This window comes from Anneissia japonica, unplaced genomic scaffold (assembly GCF_011630105.1).
Source record: "Anneissia japonica isolate Jap-2015-1 unplaced genomic scaffold, ASM1163010v1 scaffold218054_len391659_cov197, whole genome shotgun sequence".
In the NCBI taxonomy this organism is placed as follows: Eukaryota; Metazoa; Echinodermata; class Crinoidea; order Comatulida; family Comatulidae; genus Anneissia; species Anneissia japonica.
In genome coordinates this window covers 226202-250444 of record NW_022743009.1, presented here as the reverse complement: position 1 = coordinate 250444, position 24243 = coordinate 226202, and the positions used below count along the sequence as shown (strand labels likewise).

General features: G+C 33.9%; 2 protein-coding genes across 2 annotated transcripts in view; one reads left to right on the top strand and one right to left on the bottom strand.

Annotated features, from left to right (window-relative positions):
• The first annotated feature begins 554 nt into the window (after positions 1 to 554).
• Positions 555 to 5806, top strand: LOC117119328 (interferon-induced helicase C domain-containing protein 1-like). Its single transcript, XM_033264116.1, has 6 exons — positions 555 to 1523; positions 1795 to 1971; positions 2534 to 2699; positions 3366 to 3489; positions 3930 to 4164; positions 5449 to 5806. Exons 1-6 carry the CDS (start codon positions 698 to 700, stop codon positions 5640 to 5642), a joined length of 1722 nt encoding a protein of 573 aa, XP_033120007.1. The 5' UTR covers positions 555 to 697; the 3' UTR covers positions 5643 to 5806.
• A 12257-nt stretch (positions 5807 to 18063) lies between these two features.
• Positions 18064 to 24243, bottom strand: part of LOC117119318 — a 20372-nt gene continuing 14192 nt past the window's right edge. Inside the window, exons 2-6 of the mRNA XM_033264100.1 lie at positions 22460 to 22694; positions 21344 to 21400; positions 20820 to 20912; positions 20048 to 20152; positions 18064 to 19560 (exon numbers count right to left, since the gene is read on the bottom strand). Of these exons, the coding sequence (XP_033119991.1) occupies positions 19498 to 19560; positions 20048 to 20152; positions 20820 to 20912; positions 21344 to 21400; positions 22460 to 22694 (553 nt within the window). The 3' untranslated portion in view covers positions 18064 to 19497. The remainder of the gene's footprint in view (positions 19561 to 20047; positions 20153 to 20819; positions 20913 to 21343; positions 21401 to 22459; positions 22695 to 24243) is intronic.

Sequence of the window (24243 nt, the reverse complement as noted above, 5' to 3'; positions counted from 1 at the left end):
GTATATATATATATATATATATATATATATAAATGTACTGTAATCAGCCAGGGAAATATTTTTACAGTATTCCTATGTCTGTAAAAAAATTATATTGCGTTTAATTATGCAGAAGTCAACTTCATTAAATGCTCTTCATTGCTTTTCATGTTAAGGGTACAAGTCACACCATTCAACAAAGTCAGCAACGCAATCCGATGAATCAGATGTAGCTACAGGTTCATGTATCAAAGATATTGATATCAGCAAAAAATCAACTGCTTCTAAGCTAGTAGGTGTTCAGACCGACAGTTATCCCGACGACATTATTGTTGTAACTAAAAAGACTCCCTTTTCAACTGTAGACAACAGTACTGCAAAGAAAGCACCCAGTACTTCAACTGATCTGTCCTCTAGAACGATCTCACCGGACGTCTTCCATGATACATCAAAGTCAAAATTACGCAGTTATCAAGAAGAACTAGCAAAACCGGCACTGGATGGAAAGAAAACTATAATATGTGCTCCGACTGGCTGTGGCAAGACAATCACCGCCGCTGAGATATGTAAACATCTTCATGATAGGTCACTAGATCCAAATAATTTTAAAGCACTGTTTATTGTCAATATACGTCATCTCACCAGTCAGCAAAGAGAGGCTTTTCAAACCCATTTTAATGCAAGAGATCTTGGTGCTTTGAAAGACTCAGACACTTTAATGGCCATTTTAGAAGTAAAGAAGGTTGTCATGATAACAGCTCAAATACTTGTCAATGCGTTGGAGAAGAAAGACGTCGACTTATCCTATTTTGACTTTTTGATTTTTGATGAATGCCACCACACAACACTCAACCATCCATATAACACTATAATGCGTAATTATCTATTGAAAAAGAAAGAAGGAACCAGCCGGCTGCCTTTCATTCTCGGACTGAGTGCTTCCCTTGGTGTTGGGTCAGACGGTGATGCTGCCAAACACATCATTACACTGTGCGCCAACATGGATGCAACATGTGTTTCACACGTCCGTGAAAATCTAGAAGATCTGGAACAGCATGTGCACACTCCAGAGAGTGACAAGATATGTAGAGTGAATCCTCGTCCAAAAGACGACCCATTCAGAAAAATCATTGAGGAGATTATGCTAGATCAGGAATGCACGCATGTTGGGGAAGCCCCACATGATAAAGGAAGTCAGGAATATGAAAACTGGATTATTCAGTGTAGGATGACTGCAGAAAAAACCCACAATCATACAGAAACTGTTATATGCAGGTATCTGCAGGCTTTCAATGATGCACTTATGCTCTATGAAAATCTTAGAGCAATTGATGCCCTCGAATGTATAGATAACCATTTTGATGATCGTTCTATCGCTGTTGATTTCATTAAAGCTGAGGAATATCTAAGAAGTGAATATGAGCTCAATCATCAGCAAAAATTAATGAAAATTACTAAAAAGGAAACTACTAATGATTGCCCGAAGCTAAAGAAGCTGGTGGAACTTTTGAAATCTATTTTTGGAAGAAATAAGTCATCTAAAGGTAATGTAATATAAAATTTACTTCTAGCCATTTCATCAAATCTGAAAAAGCAATAAATCATAAAATTAAGTTAAGCTATGAAATCTGTACTCACAAAATATAAAAAAACAGTCACTTTCAGGCAGAAACATATATTATAAACTATAATTGTTTCAAAAAATATCTGTTTACCAAAAACAGACTGTGATTTATAAGAAGCTGTTGTAAAAAAAAAAAAACCAGATGTTTAAATTATTTAATTAAAATACAGTAAAATTTTTTATTTTTTTAGGAATAATTCTATGTCGTACACGGAAAATTGCAAAGGGTCTGAAGTTGTTTTTGGAGCAAGAATCATCTCTCGTTTCTGAGTGCATTAAATGTGATTGTTTAGTTGGACAAGGCAAAGCCGATATGAAAGACACTATGACGGAAGAACAACAGGCCAAAGTTCTCAAACGCTTCAAAGGTAAATCATTTTATGTCTTTGAGCGTAACACTTACCGGCAATTGTTTGTTTCCATCCAAAAGTTTAAATGAGTGTGATATAAGTTTATAATGAACGATTAAATAAAACTATAAATATTCCCTAAAAACAAAGCTGGAAAAAGCAAATCAAAGTTTCGGATCGCAACCATTTGAAATATTTTTTATCAACGGTTGGATTCTGTATTTTTTATGCTTTTAAATATTGATTGTGGACTGCTTGATGTAGCTATGTATGTATGTACACATGTTGCGTACGTCCATGTATGTGTATACGTATGTAAGTATTGCTATTACCCTACCAATCATTTTTTATTAAAATTTAGGAATAAAACTTGATGATAAATTTATAGTTATCTACAAGATGGACCTAAATGTGTAAACAGTTTGAAATTTTAGACAATGTTGCACACATTTAGACTTTCGATCAAAATAAATTATATATATAGCTTCCTAAAACCAAAATTTCTAGTTGCAAATCAAACCAACAAATATAATTAACAATTAAAATTAAATCAATAAAGAAACTATATATTTTCGTACAGATGGAAAAATCAACATCCTGGTAGCAACAGACATTGCACAGGAGGGTCTGGACATGCCAGCTTGTAATGTGGTTATTCGATTTAACTTTGTAAGCAATGAAATTGGTACAGTGCAGTCCAGAGGGCGTGCTCGAGCTTCAGGAGAATGCTTTCTAATTGTTGAAAGGTCTGTAGTAGGACTAGACCATTTGATGTGTCATTGTCATTTTCATTTCATTCTCAATGAAAAAAAATTACAGATGATTGGCACTCCTAATATCCACATGCATCGAAAATGACAAAGAAATGCACATGAGACAATGGGTGCCTGTTATTTTATTCACTGCAGTCTTTAGGCCTATATCAGACAATAGTACCATACATATTATAGGCAAAAAATGGCGAAACCAAACAAACAAAATCTCATTTTATATTCTGATTATTCACATCAACCACTCCATACAGTCTTTGGTGCTATATATGTTGTTTGTAACTTTGAGGTATTTAAACACATTACAGGTACTATTTAAAACAAATACTACCGCATAAATCAAGTATAAAGTTGAAAATGATATAAAAAATTGATTACTTAATCTGTATTTTTGTACAAGTTATTAGTTTTCAACTTACAATCGATTGAGAATCGGAAAAATATTCTCACTAATTAATTTAATTTTCAACACAAACCATATTAATCTTTCCACATACCCTAATTTTCATAGAGTTTCATAGACAAAAGTGTTTATATCATTGAAAAATAATTAGTTTGAAAGCTAAAAACAATTCATTTCATATTTTATGGCTTTAACTCTTTTTTGGTATAATGTAAATCAGGATTATGTATTTATAACAGGGGTTCACGAAATGAGAAACATGAAGAATCAAACAGGGAAAAAGTTCAAAGAATGAATGAAGCTTTGTTGAATGTTGATCATAAATCAGAAGAAGAGTTTAAAGAAGAAGTGCTTAAACGACAGGTAAAAATTTGTTCTTTCTGTTTTCATGAAATAACTGAATATAAATGACAAATGTGTACCCGTAATAATGAGCTTTATTTTTAGTCACATTTATTAGGGACCATGAAGGTATATCAACGTATTAAATAATCGTATTAGTTTTTGTAACATTTTCATTGGTATTTCTGTTTGCGTGAACTTTCAATGTCATTGTAAACATTAATGGACAAAATTGTAAAATCAGAATAGAACTCTGCAGCCCTATGTTTTCCAGCAACCTGCACATTGACTGATATGAAGCCATACCACATACAAGAAATGAATATATAAGAATGATCAATGATGATGACAATGATAATGATGGTGATGATGAGAAGGAAGAGGAGGATGATGTTGACTAGAGTAATGATGAAAACTTATTTTTTATCAAAAACAGTATTTGTTTTTAATTTAAATATCAGAATGAACTGATAGAGAAATATGAACAAGAGCTGTTAAAAAATAAAGAAACCCAGCTGTTGGACAGAGCTGCCGATGTCCAGGTGCTTTGTAAGGAATGCTCTGTATTCTTGTGCCTTGCTTCTGATTTATGTGAACGTGGTTGTCACATTACCTGTGACAATCTAGAATTCAGAAAGAAAATCAGAGAGTTCAAGAAGAAAAATTGTGATGAATATAGAGATACAATTAACATGGGTGAGAATTTTTTTTTTATGTTGATAAGTAGACCAATGTTTAACAGAAAATGTATTAGCATATCTACAAATGGACAACTGTATACATAACAATAAACAAAGAGTGGCTAGACAACACAATGTAAAACTTTTGACATAAATATGCAACATTGATGGGATCAACATAAATCAAAATAACCAGTAATCCAATTTTTAACATATAAATTCAGGGCCATCTCTGGGATCATCAATAATAGTAGTAGTAATAATAATAATAATAATAATAATAATAATAATAATAATAATAATAATAATAACAATAATATAATACAAACCAAGTAGAATACCAACCTAGTTACAGTAGATAATTTTTTTTGTTTTGTGTATTTAATGCCTTATTGTATTTATTATGCTATTTATTTGAAAGTCTGGTCCATCTTGGTTGACTCGTTTTCATTTCTTTAATTTATGTATGGCTGTTTGAATGTTTTGTAATTATTATAGTTTTTGGTGTATTTTTAAGCAAATGATTGGCTAGTTTTAGGTGTAAATTCATTTGTTGTTGTTGAATAAAATCCTTGAATAAATTAAATTTGATTTGAAGCAGAAACAGACAGTAGCCACATATTAAATGCATTATATTAGGCTCGAACATCCCATAATATTCTACTTGAAAACTGTTATAAACTAGAGCAGCCACTCCATAGAGGGCATACATCCACCTTGTGCCTGGATATAGTACCAATAATAGGCAGGTCATGTACAATAGGCCAAACTGCAGCATACCTTCAATGAATTAGTTGAATCGCCGGTTGTATTCAGGTATATCTATTTTCTATAGTGCTGCCAGAATACACTTTAATAAAAAAAATGGAATCGCCCAACGTATTAAGTCACGTTGTTGATTTCTTGAGAGCTGCCTGAATATGTGGGGCGATTCCATTATTTTCCTTTATGCTAGTGTAATACATCAAATTTTTGTGACCGTGACCTTGTCTTTTGACCTTTTCTTCCAACAACTGAATGGTGTCTCTCTTCAATTATTATGTACCATTCCAATACATTTTATGATGATCATTCTTTAGGTTTTGTGTAACCTTGCTAAAAGACAGACAGAAAGACACGACAGAAAGACAGACAGATAGCAGTGAATACGTAACCTAATTGCCGGAGGTAATAATGTATTGTGTGTTTATGTGCAAAAAAGGTACATAATGAGCATGTCCACGATCAAAGGAATGCACCTCTGACAAATTGTTTGTGAAAAAAAAAATAATTAAATTTTGAATTTTTATTTATATTATAGGAACAATTAAATGTGCTGAAAGCAATTGTGGACAGCCACTTGGTATTCTTGTTCTATTTAAAGGCAGTACAGACCACAAAGGATACGGACTGAAGGCACAAAGCCTTAAATTTATGAATCCAAAGAAACTTGTTAATCAGACATGGACAATCAAGAAGTGGAAGAAGAGAACATTTGAAATTAAACAATTATAATTAGCCTAAACATAAACATCCAATAACACATCGAAACACACGCACATTTACCCACACATCCAACAACAAACAAACCCACCAGAAAACACATCCAACTACAAACACATCAAACAAAGAAAACACATCCAATAACAAACACATCCAACAACAAACACATCCAACAACAAACACATCCAACAACAAACACATCCAACAGCAAACACATCTAATAACAAACACATCCAACAACAAACACATGTAACAACAAACACATCCAACCACACACATCCACCAGCAAACACATTCAACAACACAGTACATCCAACCACACACATCCAATTACAAAGACATTCAGCAACAAACACATCCAACAACAAACACATCAAGCGGCAAATACATCCAACAACAAACATGTACAGGAAAAAAAATACCCAATAACAAACACATCAAACCACACACATCCACCACAAACACCGTTCAGCATCTATCGGTGACTTTTTTCTACTCATTGAATTATTGGGATTTGAACCCACGACCTCGATTTTTTAAAGTTAAGTACTGCATGTATGACTTAAGAATTATTTGCTTATTATTAGCAATATATAGCTAATGCATTTCATTAGGTGACATTTTATTGAATTAGGCCAAAAAAAAATTATTGTGTTGCCCACGTCTGACCAACCCAAATTTTACGAAAATCAGAGCAGGCATTTCTTTATGAGCAAAAATAAGGCTGTCATAGCCTTGTCTAGGCTGTGGGGCCAAGGCTAGCCTATTCTGCTGGATGGTATGTAATGTGAATCCAAAATTGTTGTAATAATTGTGTATTTTCTACTTTTTATGCGTAAACACATATTTGGTTGTCAAAAAAAAAAAAAAAAAAAAAAAAGTTTTCCTATCGACATACTCATTTTTGGGATTTTCCCAAAATGTGGCCAACACAATTTTTTTTTTTTTATTTATTTATTTTTTTTTTTTTTTTTGGCCTTATGCCAATTGAGTTATATAATGGGTTTATACCTTCAGGCCCTAATAAAGCATGACATGGAGTGAACGTTTGATGACAAAAAAAGTATATCCAAGTAATACTGGCAATTATTTAAAACGAAAATCATTGTCACAAATTTTTACAAAATACAATGATGATTTAAAGAATTTTGGTATTATTGGTATATATAGACATACTAACATAAAAAGCAGTATATTTTCTATTGGCAATCCTTGGGTCATGTGCATTTAAATTAATCAAATAAAATCAAATTACAGTTAAAAGCAGATAATTTTGATTATTATGACACCATTGCATTTTTGTACAATTGTGTTGTAACTGTGCTGCCAGCTTATTATATTGTAACTGAAGTGAAAATTATTTAAATTTTAAAATACCTTTGGTGTTTCTGCAATTTTGATGAAAACATTATAAAATAGTGAGACAATGAAATTATTGAGGATAGTATTAATACTGTAGGCCTAGATGTAGTTTGTATGCTGGGGACCGATTTTTGTTTTTTTAAACGTATATAAAGATTTCTGATTTAAGCTACGTTCACATCAAGCCCGAATCTGGTCTGGAGCCTGGACAAAAAATCGTGAGTTGCTACATTTTTTTAACGCTGCGTTCACATCGCGCATGGAACACGGTTGTTCAGGTTAAGTATGTATGCGTTCGATTGGTTTCGAACCAACCCAGCTTGTTGCTAATTGGTCCAAGAAAAAAAAATGTACGATTTCAGGATACAAATGGCTTTCAGATCCATCGGTCCAGATCTGGATTGAAAATTGTACGAATTTGATGTGAACCCATTTTTCTTCGGAATCCGAGCTTGATGCGGATGTAGTTTTAATGTTGATTGTTGGAAAGTTTCAAATCTTGGCCCAGACCATCCAACTGTGTACCCTCCAACTGATGCAGCGTGCTTATACAGATATAAATTACACTGCCCTCTGCTAGCCCAAGAGGTGACTTCGGACCTCTTGCAAATTATGTCATGCAGCGGTGGAGCAAGTCCAACAATGCATCTAAAAACAAAAAGTAACATGTATTACCAACTGGAGGAAAGGTTCAACCAGTTACAGTTCCTGAAAGGCCCACAGACAGATGCCCTAATTCCTCTATTAAATATCCTATGAATAGGATGAAATACATAATGAAATGTTTGAAACCAAACAATATATTGTTTGGTCTCAAACATTTCAGTATGTTTGAGACCAAACAATATATTGGTCTTTGCTTATTTTAACTAACTGGTGCTGAATATGGTACTGTCTGATATTTTTATAAAAAATTATATATTGATTTATTTTGATGTGTATAGTACTGCTGTGGCAGTTTCTGTAGTTAAAAGCCTGGAGCACAACGTATAATAGCAAGGCAATAGACCTTTCCGGAGTGTCAATCAAACTTAACAACTGACTAATCAGAACAGCGCTAGGGATACGCGCGCGTCTCACAAACACACGTATTGTCCCACAAATGCACGTGTTCGCGTATGTTTTAACACTGTCGCCTTGTGGGACCTTAGCAACAATATCCAAGGGGGCGGGGCTTAGCGGAAAGGTCCATTCAACAGAAGGACGCACATCTCGGGACATCAAAGGTTATAACTCTGGCATCGACATTCTAGGCGCACGTGCCTCCCTACACGCTGAACGTCACAAAAACCATAGCAACCAGGCCATAAACCGTCAGCGTACGTGACGATTTACTCACGCGCGTGTTAGTTGCCGTGATAATCGCGCGTCATGCAGTGATTACAAAGGCCTAATGATATTTTGCACTAACATTAGACTGAAATTATATTCTTCATTTCAACATTAATTTTACCAAAATTGTGGTGAATTGTCGTTCATGAGACTCACTTCGCAGAAAAAATTAATAAATGTTCTGTATATACTCAAATGTTCGTTTTCGGCACCTTATGCCAACATTGTCAAAATAACAGATTAATGTTACATAAGAACATGAAATTTTATAAAATTCGTAAATTTTAAATTGCTATAACTTTTCATTTTCTCAATCAATTTTCACAAATCAAATTTAGTTTATAGAAGCATTTAACAAGCTCGCGGTCAAAAAAAAAATCAGATGTAACAGGCATTGCGAAGTACCCAAAATTAATCAAATAAAAACTAACACCATGAAACGAATGGCACGCATAGACTAATAATTGACGGCTGTACTCGCAACTAGTATCGGATTGTCGATGCCACAGTAAAGATCAAAGGACTGTACGCACGCGCTATGTTCGAGAGTGGAGATGTGCGTCCTTTTGCTGAATTACCTTGATAATAGTAAGTGCATTTTTGACATAGGCCTAGACGTGCTATATATCCTCTTAACATAATTGTGTAATAAATGGTTCTACAAAAATATGCTTGGAAAATTAGCTTACGTCTACTACTGTATAATGGAAGCAGATAATATATGAATTTTGTGATTTGGAATATGAATTATAACTATATTTCAGTAATTTATTGGGTACAGTACCATCCCAGCAAACATTTTGCGAACTTGTGGTTAGGTGATGTCAGAAAATGACGTTAACACAATGTTGCAGCAACGTTTATAACGACGTTATTCAGAAATTGCGTTTTCAATACATTTAATATTTTCGAAAAACAAACTGAATTGTTATTATAACGTCAGCTCGGATAGTCTGGTATATAGGTGGACGATACCAATGGATGGTATCGTTATTAAATTACTGCCTTGTAGGCCTAGATAAATTTTTAAATTGTTAATTTATAATAATAATATTACAATATTATAATAATATTTTAATTAATAATAATATAATATTTTATAACACACCTAAATAGATCCCGTCATTTGATTGGTTAATTTCGTACCACGTGACATTAATTATTGTGCCCGTTTCCTCGTTCACCGTTGAAATTTTGTTTCATGGTGCATTTTTTTCCCATCAGAATCGTCCATTGCACGTTGCCAAGGATACGATGACTTCTTCCGGAAGATTAAATCCAGAAATGACGTCCCCCTATAATCTTATTACTTTTTCGACTCTCAAGCAAAGGGCCCGTGTCCCTCTCCCCCTTCTCAGTCAAGCCGAAAAATAATAAATACGGAGGAAAAATTGAGTTAAAGAGAGGAAAACAGGGAGTACACCCATGAAAGGAGAGCTCGATTATTTACCACTTATTTTCACCAACCATGGTGGGGCTGAGGTAGGCGTGTGAATTTCTTATTGTGCCCGTTCCCCCTCCCCTCTCCTGTCATAAAATCTCTTGATCCACCCATGGGTTCGTATATATACCTCAGCTTGTCTTAACTTCAGCATTGTGCGGAGGTTTTATTTACTGTAAATTATTTTAATTGCATAGATGGTATCTCAAAAACTAGTTCAAATTTGCGCAGTTATCTGTGCGGAGTATATTCCGAAATGCACTGACGGATTTCTAGCCCGGGCCTAAGTTTTGCGTGGAGGCTTAGCCTAGGCCAGGCTAGGTAGGCCTAGGGCGAACTGATCTATTTAGGTGTGTTATAAAACAAATAATAAATGTTTTGTATTCGTATAATGGAAAGAGTATTTTCATGAGTTGAGAGATTGACTGTTCCATTCAACTTGGCTCCGCCTCGTTGAATGGAATAGTCAATCGTTCAACTCATGAAAATAGTCTTCCCATTGCACTCATAAACATTCGTTATTTGTATAATAATGTTCAATGTTATTAATATCGTTATTAGTGCCTATTGTATTATAATTTTTATGATTTTATATGCTATTAATTACTGATATTTCTTTGAGGGTTCTTTAGTGTTTAGGCCCAACTTGAAAATAATTATATGGAATGAAAACGTAAATATATAGAATAAATGAATATATGGTACACTGTGTATTGTTTTGGGTTGCATTATTTCTGGTCCTTACTTTAAGTTATGTAGGCCTATAGATCCGAGCGGATGAAACATTTTTTTAAATGTGCCTACCACAATTTGAATTTGAATGACACACCACTCATCCATGATTAGGGCAGCTTCGTTGATCTCCAATTAAACATTTTCTCCACTTTTGTGAAAATGCTCCAACACTCATGGAATTCTCACTCACTGACACCAAGTTAAAACACACAGCAGCAGTTATGGCTCCAGGATCTGCCCGACAGGGGGAACTAAAGGACCCGACGGGGGTGGGGGCTAGGCGAGCGAAGCGAGTCTCACTTGGCTGGGGGAGGGGGCAGCCGCCTAGGGGCCATCGGTGGGGGTTCCAGGGGGGCTTCACCCCCCTCCCCCCCGGAAGCTACAGATATTTGACGAATTTGGGTGAATTTTTATTAGTTATTGGACCGTAATATGGCATCATGTATGTTTTTTAATGTTTCAAAACCGAAAATGTTTTGATAAAACAACGAGAAACAAAGAGTAGGCCTATGCAATGTAACCAACTAACTTATTTTCAAATCCGATTTACATTTTATATTGTTAAAAAAAAGCCACTGTTTTGCATTACAAACTATCCTCCCATCCTGGCGAAATTCAGGTTTTGCATAATGCATGTGATTGTGAATTATTAACAACAAAATTACGAATATAGTAAGAATAATGTCTTACTGTAAATTGTAAGGCCATCAATTTGTCACATTATACTACGACAAATTAAGAAAAAACAATGTCACCGGGAACGTCACAGTAGTCCTACAAGCTTTCAATTCAAAGTGAAGCTATACATTTTGACTGAAATCTTCCCGATAAAGATGTATTCCAAGCATCATGAGGATATCTCCCTCCAACTACTCATTTATTTTGCTCTCACTTTCTAAAGGCTAACACTCTTCCTACTTAAAACTTAAGTAAAAAAAAAACTTAGTCATCTAAGCCCTGGTTTACGGATGAGATACGCACTGCACGGAAAATCCGCCGTCAACTTGAAAGGAAATGGATGAAATCAAGGGCTCATCTTGACAGGCAAAAATACTGCAATCAAAGATGTTTGGTTACTAATCTTATTGAACAGGCAAAAACGGAGTACTATTCTGCTCTTGTTAAAGACTGTTCAGGTGATCAGAAGAAACTGTTCAAGGTTTTAAATGACCTTCTACACCGCTCAAAGTCATCAGTTCTCTTCCATTTACTGTTTCTGACAAAGATCTTGCTGAGAGGTTTTCTGTCTTTTTTGTTAACAAAGTTCGGAAAATTCGGGATACTTTGATCCAGGATAACTCTCAGGACAATACAGATTCTTCCTTAATTTCTGGTCCTTGTCATATGCCCACACTGTTTGAGGAGTTTGAATCCGCAAGAAAGAGATATCTGACCTTATTAGAAATTCAACACCTAAATCCTGTGAACTTGACCCTGTACCAGTTTCCTTGATCAGAAAATGCATCCTAGTCTTTGTTCCATTCATCACTAATATAGTCAATAAGTCTTTGGAATGTGGCTGTTTTTCTGCTGTTTTTAAGATTGCACATATTCGCCCTACACTGAAGAAATCCAACCTTGATCCTGAAATTCTGAATAATTATAGGCCTATTTCAAATTTAAGTTTCCTAGGGAAGACAATAGAGAGAGTTGCATCAACAAGATTTTTGACACACATTCAAACACACGCTCTGCTTGACCCGTTCCAGTCTGCATATAGAGCACACCACAGCACGGAAACCGCGCCTTACTTTGTGTTCACAATGACATCCTGCGTGCTATGGATGAGGGGAAACTCACCACTCTAGTGCTATTGGATCTGAGTGCTGCGTTCGACACTGTTGACCATAGTATTTTGCTTGCTAGCCTTAGAAAGTATATTGGTGTTAAAGGCCGTGCATTGGAATGGTGCCGGTCGTACTTGTCTTATAGACCTCAACATGTATGTGTGGGAGAAGCCGTTTCAGAACCGGTCTTCTTGAATCATTCTGTACCACAGGGATCTGTCCTCGGACCCGGCAGTGGTTTACTATTTACATATACCCAATCCGAGATATCATTAGTAGATATAATCTATCTTACCATGTGTATGCTGATGATACACAGATTTACCTTTCATTTAAGCCTACAATTTCACAAAGTCATATTTCTCTTGAATCTCTTGAAAATTGCATCTCCGAGTTGCGTAGATGGATGAAACAAAACTTCCTTAAACTAAATGATGAAAAGTTGGAATACATTTTAATTGGTTCACGTCAACAGCTTGAAAAACTTCCACAAAATTACCTCAACATTGGAGAATCTCAAATTTACTCCTCACCGCTTATTAGGAACCTTGGTGTTATTATGGATTCTACTTTAACAATGAGTAATCACATCTCTAAAATTACCTCCACTTCATCTTTCCATATACGCAACATTCGTAGTATTAGAAAATACATTGACAAAACAGCGGCCGAACAACTTGTGCACTCATTTGTCACCTCCCGTCTCGATATGGGGAACTCCCTGCTATATGGACTTCCACAAAAACATTTACACCGTCTTCAATTAATTCAAAATTCGGCTGCACGTCTAATCACTAAAACTCCAAAATATGCACTTATTACCAACATTCTGAAAGATTTACACTGGCTTCCTCTAACACACCGGATTATTTACAAAATTTTGCTGATCGTTTTTAAATTCAAAACTGACTTGGTTCCAGACTACATCGCAGATATGCTCCATTGGTATACTCCTAAACGTAACTTACGTTCTTCCAATCAACTCCTCCTGCATCAGCCCAAATCTCACAATTCCTGGGGAGACAGAGCCTTGTTTGTTGCTGCTCCACGCTTGTGGAACAATCTGCCTTTCACAATTAGATCCTGTGAGTCAATAAATACTTTCAAATTGTCTCTGAAATCACATCTGCTAAGAGATGCCTATCCAACATTAGGCGGTAAGTAGTTAGGAAATAAGGAATAAGAAAAGTCACGACGATACTTGCATGTAACTTGAATAAATAGGTAAGGAAACTGAATGGATATGATTGTAAGGATTGGGAAACTTGAGGTGAGAGGTCTGATATTTTTTTTTCTCTAAGAAAGAAAAGGAAAAGAACAGGAATCTTAAGAAATATAATGAAAAGTAATGGTTAAGGAAACATAAGAAAGGAAAGAAAAGGTCACATGAGAAAGAACAAGGTAAGAAAGATAAGGTAACATGAGAAAGAAAAGAGAAAGATAAGATAAGGAAACATAAGAAAGTCTCTCTCTCTCTCTCTTTTTCTTCAAACTGCCCCCCCATCCCTCAGTCTCTTTTTTTTTCTTCAAACTGGCCCTAAACTTAATTAAAATTTTATTTTTACTTCGTTTTTCTTTGCTTTTCTTTATTTGCCTTATTATTCTGCTTTTAATTATTTTATAGTTAATTTGATTTTATTTTAAATTTTATTTATATAATATGTATATATATTGTAATAATTTCTTTTCCTTTGTTACTTGGTTTTTATTATAATTTTTCAGTTTAATTTCTTTGTTTATTTATATTTCCTTTGTTACTTGTGTTATGTTATTATTTTAACTTATAAATATATATAAATTTTTTTTATTCTATTTTTAACTTTGTTATTTTTTGCTTTTTTTGTGCCTTTTTATTCTGCTTTTAATTATTTTATAGTCAATTTGATTTTAATTTAAATTTTTATTTATATAATATATTTTTATGTAATAATTTCTTTTCCTTTGTTACTTAGTTATTTTATTTTTTATGTTTTTTTTTTTATTTATTTTTTTTTTCATTTTAATTTCTTTATTTTTCTATTTATATTTCCTTTGTTACTTGTGTTATGTATTGTGAGTCCCTAATGATCAGCTCCGGCTGGATGGACCACCCTCGTAAAATAATGTTGAAATAAATAAAAATAAATAAATCCAAACGAGCATTTGTCATAGTAAACGTAAACCATTTTTAATTAGTCCCAATGAACAGGGGCGGATCCAGAATTTTTCAAACGGGGAGAGGCGAATTTGTTTTATTTTTTTATTTCAATACATAACATTAATATGCACTGACATTTTAAAAAATAGTGTCAAAACGCTGTTTTTGACACTTGACACTGTTCTGCTCACTTAGTTCCAATAGATGTTTGAACGTAATTAATTCATTGTGAAGAAGAATGTTTCATGGGCTTAACTCAATGTAAAAAGTAATATATACGGTAGTCGGATAACTTACAATAAAACGGCACGTGAACTTATGTTATTATATCATTATTGTTATTATTATTATTATTAATATTATTATTATTATTTTTATCGTATTATTGTTTTTGTCACAGTATTAGTGTGATTAAAAGTTAACACAAACAGTAGGCCTACACAAATAGGTCAATAAAGGCGATATGGTTGCTAAACGGACAGACATGTAAAAATATTTTTTTTTAATTTTTGTTAGATCCCCGACGGAATGTACTCGTCGCTAGGCTCCCCCCGACGAGGGGGCTATAGCAGCCCCTCTGGCGCCACCTGCACAGCAGGCCCGTACGCAGGGGGTGCGACGGGTGCGTACGCACCCACCTTCCCCCAAATTACCAAAGGTCCACATTTTCCAAAAAAATTTCAAAACTCACTCTCGCACATTCCAGAAATCCATCCACCAAACCTCCTTGACCATCCAGAGCAGTTTCCTAGGACCGCCATGGAATTCGTCGTACAGTACAAGCAACGACCTTTAACGGTGTATAAGCTTTTTGAGTGTTTTTTCCGGCGCTTGTGTGTCAATGATTCACAGCGTACAAAATCATCTTCCTTCTGGTTTCACTAAAATCATCTTTATTCTCTGTTCAGGGGCGTGGGAATCTATTTTTATTGGTCCGGCCAAATATACATAATCATCATTGCATTAACATGACTTCTTTTCATTAGTTTTGTCTTTGTCTATAGCTCAAAACACGCACTGTTCTATTATAGGACTATATCATTTAACCAATTATGCTTTATCATTTGTATTTGTCACCATGGGATTTCATAAATATTAACGTACGTACAAGTAATAGTAGTTAAACATTGCTTTAACAGTAATGATATATTGCAAAAATACTCTAAAAGAATTGACATGATAGCTCAGCTACGGGTTGTACGTATGTATATTGGGCGGCCTTGGCCATGTCATAGTAATTATTTTTTAATCAAAAAAGTGTAAATCGATCAGTTGAATTGATTAATAAGTATCTATCAGTTAATAAGTATCTAATCAAAATTGCTGATTTCTCTGGCGTTTGTCCTACCACCCTGACCAGGATTGTTGTAGGGCCGGAGTGGAACCCCTGTAGAAACGTACAGTACCTTATTCTAATATTGACCCTCCACCCAAAGTTGATGCCCGAGATTCTTATTGCATGCTCTATTGAGTACTTACCACCTGGTAGATCTGTCCATATGATGGGAATACCTACATACATGGTCCTCCTGCCATTAATAAACCAAAAGTTTAAATAATAATACTAAATAATACTAGCAGTCTGCTATTTGAAAATCTAACGTATTCACCTAGCTTAATTCAAAAGACATTTAATAGGTTAACATACTAAATAATGTATAGTGCATAATAATAATAATAATAATAATAATAATAATAATGCATAATGCATAACACATGTTAATTTAATTAGGCCACATATTTTTATATGTATTTCACAATATCCGTCAGCTCGTATAAATATAATAGGCGCACATTCCTTGTTATTCATATTGCATTATATACGGTAATATAAAATTGTGTTCCTGTTTCTTGCACTTTATTTATTCATGGAGGAATATGCATATATACACGTGTATACATAACACATGTTTTATTTAATTAGCATAGCAAAATGCTAGGGTTTTATAGTTTTAATCTTTACTAAAACGGCTGGTCTGTTTCTGAGATACACAGTAAATTTTAAACAGTTTTAAACAGTGATTCTTATTTTGACTTTTTACTACTTTACTATTTTAAAGTGTTAATATCTTAACGTATTTCTCGTCATTGCCAAGTTGTTTTGTTGTGTGATTTTTAATGTAATTTTATCCTTCTTAACCAAGACTGTTGTAAAGAAAAAACGAATTCCTATTTTAAAATGGACAATAAATTGTTCTTGAATCTAGAATCTTTTTTTAGGTATTTCACAACATACGTATAAATAATAATAGACCTATAGTCATTGTTATTCATATTGCATTACGGTATATAATGCGTTGTTGTTTCTTGCACTTTATTTATTCACTCATTGTGAAATAAGCATCTCATTTCATATAATTATGGAATTGATAAGAAATTTTCAACAATTAATTTTTATATAATTTTTGTAATACACTACTGTCTGTCATATTATTTAAAAAATTAATTGTGATTTGGTCATTATTTATCTATATATAGCATTCTTAACCTGTATGATGACTGTACTCTCGAAAAAGGGCCCATCGGAACCCAGTTTCACCACTGGGAAGTGGCAGGTTCGAGGGAGGTGAAGCCCCTCCAAATTTGAATGTGCAAGTTATGTTTGATTGCGTCAGAGAAAGTAGAATTTTACAAACAATATCGAGTTGTAAAGTATTGGTCCGGCCAAAACCGGACCAGCCGGACCGCTTCCGACGCCCTTGCTGTTGGAAATAATCTTGATACTGCAGTAGGCGCGGATTTAGACCCTCAACCTCCTGAGAAAGTCCTTTCCTTGCCCCCTCTATTTCGAATTCCTGTAACAACGTCCATCCACAGCAGCAGCCACGATGAAGGAATGTGCTTCAAGACTGTGCTGCACTATTCCGAGTGGTGGTGCCCCTGCCCCCTCCCCCTTAAATTTGTCATTTTTTAAAATTATTATTATATTCAAGTCTGAGAGTGCTACCTCCGGCCATCTAGAGGTGCCATAATCATAAATTTTCTTTAGCCCCAACCATGGTGGGGCTCAGGTGCTATAGACTCTCAATCTGTGAAAGTCCTTCCCTGACCCATCTGTTTCGAATTCCTAGATCAGTCACTGACAGCGGCGGATTCGAGGAGGCCCACTTGTCCCGTCCACTCTAAATTTTTCAAAATGAAAAAAATTCAAATGGAAGGAGAGTTTAATTTCCGCCCATTTGGTGGTCCCATAATCAAATGTTTTTCCCTCAGTCCCACCCATGGTGGGGCTGAGGTGGTATTTCCATCTGTGAAAGTTTTCCTTGGCTCCCTCTTCCAATTCCAGGATCCGCCACTGAAAAACCGTTTAATACATGCAGGTCTTCAAAAATCTCTTAAATATATAAGACCTCAAATTATCAAAAATGCCTGAGCTCCGCCCCCTTGATCCCAGCAGGGGTTTTCAGGCTACATCTAGATGTGTATAAGAGACAGGAGCCATTTTGGTCCCCTCTCAACACCGACCTGTGACAGAGCTCACTCACTGACACCAAGTAAACACACACTGGCAATTCAACACCAACACGATGGACACTAAGCTCACTCACTAACACCAGTAAACACACGTACGTATCAACACCGACCTGATGGACACTCAAGCTTAACATATAAAATATACAATGTAGGCCGACACAAAACTAATATATTTTGAGATTTAATATAATAACTATCTCTATAAAAATTAGCACGAACGAATCCAAGAGTACTGTACAAGCAAACTAGGCTACATTGTCTAATTACATGATGACGTCATGGTAGACCAAAAACTTATGTTCTGAAAAAACATGTTCTGCTCTGGATACTAACATAATAATGCTATTGATGAGGGCTTAAAAACTTATAAACTACAGTACCAAATTTATTAAATACAGGATGGGGCTTTACCTACCATTGTTGTTCCTAGGCATAGGCTTCCTATAGACATTAGTACCTATGTGCGTAATATCTTTTTAATTAACTTTGATAATTTGTTGAGGATCAAAATGTCTTTATGGATGTTATTGATATACCTAATCAGTGGTGGATCCAAGAATTCGAAATAGAGGGGGTCTTTTACGGTTGAGGGATCAATAATTTAGGATTATGGCACCTTTATATCGCTGGAAAAGACACTCAGACTTAAATGTGTGTATAAATTTCCTTTTGGATAATAAAGTATTTTTGAATTGAATTTTATATATTTCTTTATTATTATTTTTAAAAAATTGGAAGGCCCTTGAATCCACCACTGCTAAATATAATTCTATTCTAATCCAATTCAATCCAATTATATTCCTGTTTTGATATCCAATCCCTTACGTTGTTGTCCCTAGTTAGCTATAGTTCAAGACTCCTGTTTCTAGTTAAAAATAAACTACATGTATGTGACCATTTTAAGAACTTGAAATTCAAGCATTCAAAAGCACTTGAAAAACAAAAATACAGTTTGCTTCTATATAAAAATGCTGTATCCAGAGTATTTAAACACCTTTTTTTTAATATGCCTTTTAATTTTGCTCGTTTTACAACACTACTGATTATTTTAAATATTTAACTTCAGATGTTCTATCTTTAAGCAAAATGTTATTGTAAGTCATTGTATTTTGTCAAAGGGCCCCACTCGATAATGATTAACTTTAATTTTGGAGTGTTTCTGTCTCATGTTCTCTTTTGTTTGTTCTTTGCTGTTTCTGTTTTTGTAAATGTTAATGTTTTAAGACAAATAAATGAAATGAAATGAAATAAGAATTTTGTTATTGTAATGTAAGTTGTGTGTGTTGCGGGGGTGGTGTGTATGTAGGTGTGTGCGCGTGTGTGTGGTGTGTATGTGTACTGCAATTATACTGAGTCTGTTTCACACTCTGTGTATTAATGAACAATATTTATATACTGCATTTTTTTAAATAATTACAATAATTATTTTTATTATTCCAATTATAATGATAGATTATTCATTATAATTTGAATATAAAATAGATTGTAGAAGCATTAATTACATCTAAGTATGATTATATTCCAAACTGACAAAAGACACTATTTTAAAAATACTGTATACATGTTTTATAATACTGGATTCAGGTGCTTTTATAGACTCTATTGTGACGATATCGGTTTGTAAATTGGAGAACGCTTCGTGAATCCATAGTCTTGCTTCTTCTGTTGAAAACAAACAGATCAAATTACAAAAATACATTAAGTATTTGTATGTACCTTGATATTACCTTGATGATTGGATCAAGTACTTGATTGATGAATCACATGTTGCATATGTAGTCCTATACTAAAATGTGGTTTTATCTTTTTAGTGAGTTGCATGCAAAAAGTTTTCATTTTATAATGCTTAAATTGAGGTGTTTTAAAATATAAAGGATTAAATAAGTGTATAGTAAAATACAAGAGAAAACAGATATACAGGGCTTAATCGCTACCGGTCTCCCATGAATGACGGGGTTGAGTGGCAGGGCCCAAGGGTCTGGAAAATAAACCTAAATGTACAGTATTACAGTGAGACCAAATTGAAATATCTGCTGCTACTACTTATTACTGTTGTTGTTGTTGTTGTTATTGTTGTTATTATTATCATTATCATTATCATTATCAATATTATTATTATTATCATCATCATCTATGCTAATTTGCATACCAGTGAATTGAGACGCATGCTACAGAGAATGGTGGCGAAAATGCTGACAACAAGTTCGCTGGCCGCGGCAATCAGTAAAATTTCCTCCAATCTGAGACACTCTGCCTGAAATTTTAAAATAACGAAAGGTTTTCTGTTATAACTAAATTTCGCTGGATATGAAAGTCAAAACAAACACAAGTCTTTCTCGAAACTGATCATAAGTAGGTTTTGTCGCTGAATGTTTAATATCAAATTCAAAATGGCCAAGTATAGAGACTGATACGCCATCGTATTGGGACTCGATAGTAGATACATCATTTCCCGTATTTTTAGTCTTTTTATCAACAGCTGTTTATAGCAATTTACTTTTGGTTCTATAACATGTATTTTTCCGATGAATGTAGATAGGGTAGCCGCATTAGTCTAGATGATAACAGTAAATGAAACTTGACAAACAGCACTTTTCAGACTAACAAATTTATTCGATCACGCAGTGGTCTTCATCAGGTGAATGTACAACTAGGATAAAAATGTGATCATATATCAAAAAGAGAGAGGGTAGATGTTCTACAACAAGGGTATCCGAATATAAACAAATGAATAATAAGCATCATCAGGTAAAAAAGGACGCAAGGAGAGGTGAATAAACAGAGGCTAGTAGACTATGCATTTTCCTTAATTCTTTTTTATTTCGGTCTTCTTCTTAGAATATGATTATGTGTATCGAGTGTTGTAGAAAAATTGGCAAACAATAATATCACAAGTAAAATTACAAGCATGATTAACATACGTTTTCCTCTAAGATCAACGAATATGCTTTCAGTACAATCGCTGCGAAGGAGGCCAGCAGAGACACAGATGACATAGTCAAGTATGTTATTATCTATGACAGAAATATGAGTAATAACATAAACTCGATAAGCAAGAAATATGTAAGAAGCACTCTACATTAATTTAATATATTTAGTTTACGATTATATTGCCTACTTGTGTGGGCCATAACATATTTTAAGTAACCTCTCGTCACGTCTCAATAGTAAATATTATAATGAGGCCCCTATAAATATTATTACTATATTAGTAGTAATAATAGATACTAATAGATAAAAATAATACTAATAGACCAATAGTGCCATTCCGTCAACAATGCGTTCATGGCACTCCCATCGAATTAAGATGATCAGACTTTTTTCAAAGTAATAATAGGCTAACATATTTAAATATATGAATAATAATCTACATTTATAATTGTCGGTAAAATACACTTCAAAATATCTCTGATCAAATGGAAGAAAATATTTGTGGCAATCTTACCCATCCTTTGGATGCGTCAGAAGAAGCATACAGACCCATCCATCCAGACAAAATGAACTATGTTATTATAGGAGACAAATCATAAACTTTGCATTGTGATTATGTTAGGATTAGAATCATGATTATTTGAACATTATTTTGGAAGAATTATAATATTTACATTAGCTTTATGATTAAAATTTACGTTAGAGTCATACGGTACGTTTCAATTATACCTGGCAGTAGTGTATCCTGGGAGATCGAGGAGGGAGGGGTGCCCACGATACATGAGCTCCGTCACTTTTTGTGCTCTTTTTTACGCTGGATAATTTGTTTCATTCCTGTGCGGCTGAATAATGCAACGTTCAAACAATTGCTTTTGAAGGTTGATATGCTAGAAGGTTGATATGCTAGCAGAACTGAGTTTAGTTCATTTTTGTGTGTGGCATGCTGATCACAGGTAATTTAGAGCCAAGTTACAAATATCAATTAAAATAATCGTAGTAAACCTACTATATTGTATGTACCGCACTATATAATGGCCATTTTTAACCAATGCTACATTTGGTAATTGTGTCTTTATTTATTGAACTTGTAGTTTTCAAAATTACGACACATAAATTTAAAATAAAAAGTGACGGAGCTTAGTGTGCTAATTCCGAGCATCTACAAGATCTATCACGGATTAAAATTAGTGTTAATATGTTGACGATGATCAATATAATTATGAAACTATCACGATCCTTAATTTGTAAAAATGATAAATATATTAATTTTAGGTCTAAAATAGAACCAATGTCATCGATCTTATTTAAGTAACAAAAATAGTATTTTACAATAGTAATGATACTGATGAGAACAATCAATGAAAATGATGGTGGTAATTATTATTATTATTATTATTTTAGATGATGATGATTAAGATTATTATTATCATAAATCACATAATATTAAGTTTGGTATATTCATCATCATCTATTATTAAGTCTATGATGATTATGATATGACTCTGCCGGGGTAATGATGACGATGACGCATGATGATGACGGCGACGAAGACGATGATGATGATGGTGGTGATGATGATATAGATGGTGATGATGATAAGGAGGATGATAACGATAATAATATTTATTACCCATACGCCACTCCAGACTCCAACATACACCTTAGCAAATTGACAATCCACGAACAGAAGGATCAGTACTCCACAAATCAGCATCAACACACCGATTAGCACCTGCATAACGGCAGAACCTTTTAAAGTACGCGAGTCGGGCTTAGTTGGACCCTCACGAGCAATACTGTAGCAAACGTCTCCATAAGGATTGCCATTGCCACCAATTAATGACGTCTTGTCATAATCAACATGCCTATTAAACCATTACCGTATATGGTTAATATTAAGTAATATCTAAATTAAACATTTCTGGTTATATTTAAAAATTTCATTGATACATTGTGTTGGAGGACAATTGCCCTCCCTTCAATTAATTATGGGTCAGATGTATGGTGTACCATAAATAAATCAGATATAGATAAAATAGAAAAACTTCAATTACAGATAGCTAGATATATTCTAAAGGCCTCTATGAGTACACCACGATCTGTAATTTATAGGGAACTTGGCTGGATACCATTTCAAATCATGCATGATATTTCTCGAATTAAATATTTTGGTCGCTTAATTAAAAGGGAATCATATCGCTAGCCAAAAATACTTTTTAATGCAACTAAACTTTTTGATTGTGATCCTAAGATTTTCGTTTCAAATTTATTAAAATGTATTTATGATATTTTTACAAAATGTAAATCTGAAGACCTAGAATACCTGCTTAACAATTGTTACAATACATATTTGGTTAATCCTTTATTTGATTTTTAAAAAAAGGAATAGGCCTATTTAATAATGAATGGAAAGAGAATGTTGCTAGTAAGACATCTCTCACGGACTTTGCTCTATTTAAGGACAAAAAAATTGAAAAATATTTTTTAGATAAATTAGATTTTGAAGGCGTATCCCTAAAATTTAAACTTCGCTCTAGACTTGCCAGAAGTCTCTTATTTTTTTATTTTTTTTTCTCATTCTGGACAGCGCCACCAACGAGAAAGTTAATTTAGAGACCGAATAATCCGGAAAAAAGAAATCGAGTATGGAACGCCAATAAAAATAGGTATGGCGCGCACTAAGTGCAATAAAGAGTGAGTAACCCAAAATTAGGACTAACTTCGCTCGAACACGTTGCCTTTGGATAACAGACAATGATCTGAAGAAAATGATGGTTTTTGTACACTTTGTAACATTAATCAAGAGGAAACTTTAAGACACTTTCTGTTTATTTGTCCCGCTCTTTCAAACATAAGATTAGAAAAGTTGGACAAACTTGAACATGCATTAATGAATTATAATAATATCTAGAATGAATTCTCAAACTCGACTATCGACAATAAACTGCATTATGTTTTAGGATCAACAGCTATTCCTCTATCTATTGAAGGAGCAGATGTTTGATAAATTTTGTAAACTTTATGCTAAGACGGCTTGGAAAAAGAGAGCAGAAATTAAACATATTTAATTCTTATTATAAATTAAGTTCTGTATTTCTGAACATTGTGTATTTTTTTTTATTATGTAGTTAGTCTTAATTGTTATTTAGTTAAAGACAGCAGAAAGCTCTTTGAACTTTCTTGGTTTCCAAAGGCTATCTGCTCTATCATTTCTGTGATTTTCATTTGTTTTTAGTTACGGAGTTCATATTTGTTTATATGTATATTTTTATATGCATATTTTTCTTTTTTATGTATTTGTTTAGTTAAGTTTGTACCTTTTTATTTACGAACGCACCGATTGTCATTGAGTGCCACCGACCTAAAGGTGTAAGTTCAAATAATGAAATAAATTATATATATATATATATATAT